General features: G+C 49.9%; 1 protein-coding gene across 1 annotated transcript; it reads right to left on the reverse strand.

The window, feature by feature from the left end:
- Positions 1–469: 469 nt before the first annotated feature.
- Positions 470–1,292, reverse strand: MCL1 (myeloid cell leukemia 1). Its single transcript, XM_009995899.1, has 2 exons — positions 1,044–1,292; positions 470–586 (listed from the first exon to the last, which is right to left on the reverse strand). The coding sequence occupies exons 1-2, from the start codon at positions 1,287–1,289 to the stop codon at positions 470–472; spliced, it is 363 nt and encodes a 120-aa protein (XP_009994201.1). The 5' UTR covers positions 1,290–1,292.
- Positions 1,293–2,604: the final 1,312 nt, after the last annotated feature.

The following is a 2,604-nucleotide window of genomic DNA, read 5'->3' on the forward strand; positions in this document are numbered from 1 at the left end:
GCTCCAACAAGAAAGCCACAAGTTCAGGCAGGGCATCAGCAGAAGATGCTATTTCCAGAAACCCACAACCCTGAAACATCTGCTCCACACACAGCTGCTGTGCCAAGCCCAGGAGACTTTAGTCCAGACAAGAGCTGCTGGTGCCCACTGGCTTGCTGCTAACACAGATCAGTTCCCTCCAGGATCAAACTGAAGCAGTCCACTCGAGCTTTCTGTCATCATCCTCTTGAAGGACACAGAATACTTCCACTTTCTATTCCCAAAGCAATAAATAAATCCTCATCGGTACCCCCAATCTGCCCGGATCACACCTTCCTTCTCAGAAAAGGATTGCTCAGGGCATGCCCAGATATTCTCCTTGGGTCACTCAAGTCCAGCTGCATCAGTACTCACAGGAGGAAGTGATCAGCTCCCAGCCCCAAACAGAGCTGGTCCACCCAGAGTTCTGTCCCTCTGCAGCAAACCTGGCTCACCGGATCATGTAGGCCAAGCTCACTCCCAGTCCAGCCACGCCTGCAAATGCCACCAGGATGTTTCTGATGCTGCCTTCTAGGTCCTCAACTTGAAAGAAGTCAACAAAGCCCTCCTAGGAGAAAGAAGGGAAAGTCATTTTCCCACAAACCACCCTTCTTTGGCAGGAAGGCACAGAAAGCCTTTCTTCCTGGCAGAGTGGGCTAGGGTGTAGCCTCCCCAGTACATCCCCTGAGTGTGTCTCCCCAGAGCCATCAGGGCCACTGCTGGTCCCCAGCAGCAGCATCAAAGCAGCTGTGGGCCAGCTTCAAGCAAGCTCCAGATTGATTCAGCTTTGGGAATGCTGCCCACTCCACACTGGGCAGGGGAACATTTTTAGGTCAACACTGTAATTTTAAGGAGCTCCTGAAGCACCCAAATTCCAGCTAGATGCTTCGACTGTGGTTTTAACAGGAACCGTAAGTAATTTCTGTACTTCGCTGACACACGATTGTCAGTGAGCAGGTCCCAGAAAAGGAAAAGACTGGATTGTTCTGAACAGGCCCCCGTGCTGGGGATGGGCAGTGACTCACCCAGCCTCCCTGGCTTATGAGCCACTCGCGCTTGGATGAGACGAGAGCATCCGTGATGATCCCTGCCAGGGAGCTGATGCACGTCTCCTGCTTGATGCTCTTCAGGTGTTTCGCAACAAAGGCTCCAAACGAGATGAGCGTCACCACCCGACCCCAGTTTGTTACTCCATCACTGAACACATGGGCAGCCACTTGACACACTGACTGCAGATCTTCCTCTTTCTGGATATCCAGCTTCCGAAGCATGCCTGGAAGAGATAGAGATGCTGGACTAGAGGCAGGAACACACATGCCATCAAACAGCCCACAGGGCCACTAGTGAGAAAACACAACCCCCACATTCTAGGGCCAAAAAGCTGTAAAAGTCCCTGCTAAGCATCAGTGATGGAGAACAAGTACCTGCCTACTTCTGCAGCAGATTCTGCTGCTCACACTTGCCTGGGCCACACAAACACCAGTTCATAACCCATTTCTAGTTTCTTTGCCCCACCTCAGGCACAACTGCAGTCTCTGTGCACATCACACTCCCACATGAGAAGCACACACAGATGTTGGTTTGCAGCCTGGCACAAGCCCTGCCCCTCCAGCTGAAACGCAAGAATCACCTACAGGCAGACAAATGTGTTATCCTTTCATTAACATGCTTTGAGTTACTGGAACAACAGAATTCCTCAGTTTGACCTACAGTACCCCCTCATGAATAAGCAAACAAGACCAGCCTTTATGAAACTGAAAGACATTGCTTGTTGTTGCTGAAACCAACAGGAAGCCTTCCTGAAGCCAGTTCCTTTCAGCACACACTCATTTAACCATCCCTGCAGAAGCCTCAGATATCAACACCAGCCCTCACAGCTCTGAATGTTCCCCCCAGGTGTGGATTGTTCAATGAACACAACCAGGGTAACTGAGCCCACAAGCTTTCACATCAGCACAACTAAACACAAGAGGAAGAAGCTGAAGCCCTTTGCACTAAAAAAAAAAAAACAAACCACCAAAACCCTGGAACATCCTCCTGCAAGAACAAAGGGGTTTCCACCACACACCATCTCAGGAGAAAATTCCAACTCTACCCTTCTGTGCCGGGCACCATAGTGACCTGGGAGCAGACAGTGTGACATGCCAAAAGCAGTCCCAGCACGAGCCCCGAGGCTGGGAGCTCAGCCCCACCACCCCAATGGCTCACCCCAAAACAGCTTGTTTCCAAGTTACATAAAGCCAGGTCAAAATTGTTGATCTTACTTCCAGTCTGTTTCCAGCACACTCTGAGAACATCTGCTCATCCAAACCCAGGGACTGGGGTTCAAGTTTCTATGGCTATTCTAGGACACATCAGAAGTGGGATAAATACATTAAAATAGCTATAACCCAAACACATAATCCAGGAGAATTTCTACCCTCGAAACCCCATTCCATCTGGGTGTGAGGAGCTTAAATGCCTGAGCTAGCTAATCTTTGGACACTTGGGATTATTTGCATATGATCATGCTGAGCAAAGCAGGACATAAGGAGGAACTGGGGCTAATCTGTAACTAGATTATCTCCTCTGCACACGTTACCAGTG

This window comes from Chaetura pelagica, unplaced genomic scaffold, assembly GCF_000747805.2.
Source record: "Chaetura pelagica isolate M959 unplaced genomic scaffold, ChaPel_1.0 scaffold270, whole genome shotgun sequence".
NCBI lineage: Eukaryota > Metazoa > Chordata > Aves > Apodiformes > Apodidae > Chaetura > Chaetura pelagica.

What these genes read in the sequence shown, in the direction of transcription:
- MCL1 (XM_009995899.1), bottom strand. Translation starts at nt 1,289, where the DNA reads ATGCTTCGGAAGCTGGATATCCAGAAAGAGGAAGATCTGCAGTCAGTG. An exon ending in TCATAAGCCAGGGAGGCTGG is followed by an intron (nt 587 to 1,043) that starts GTGAGTCACTGC and finishes TCTTTCTCCTAG; the next exon opens with GAGGGCTTTGTTGACTTCTT.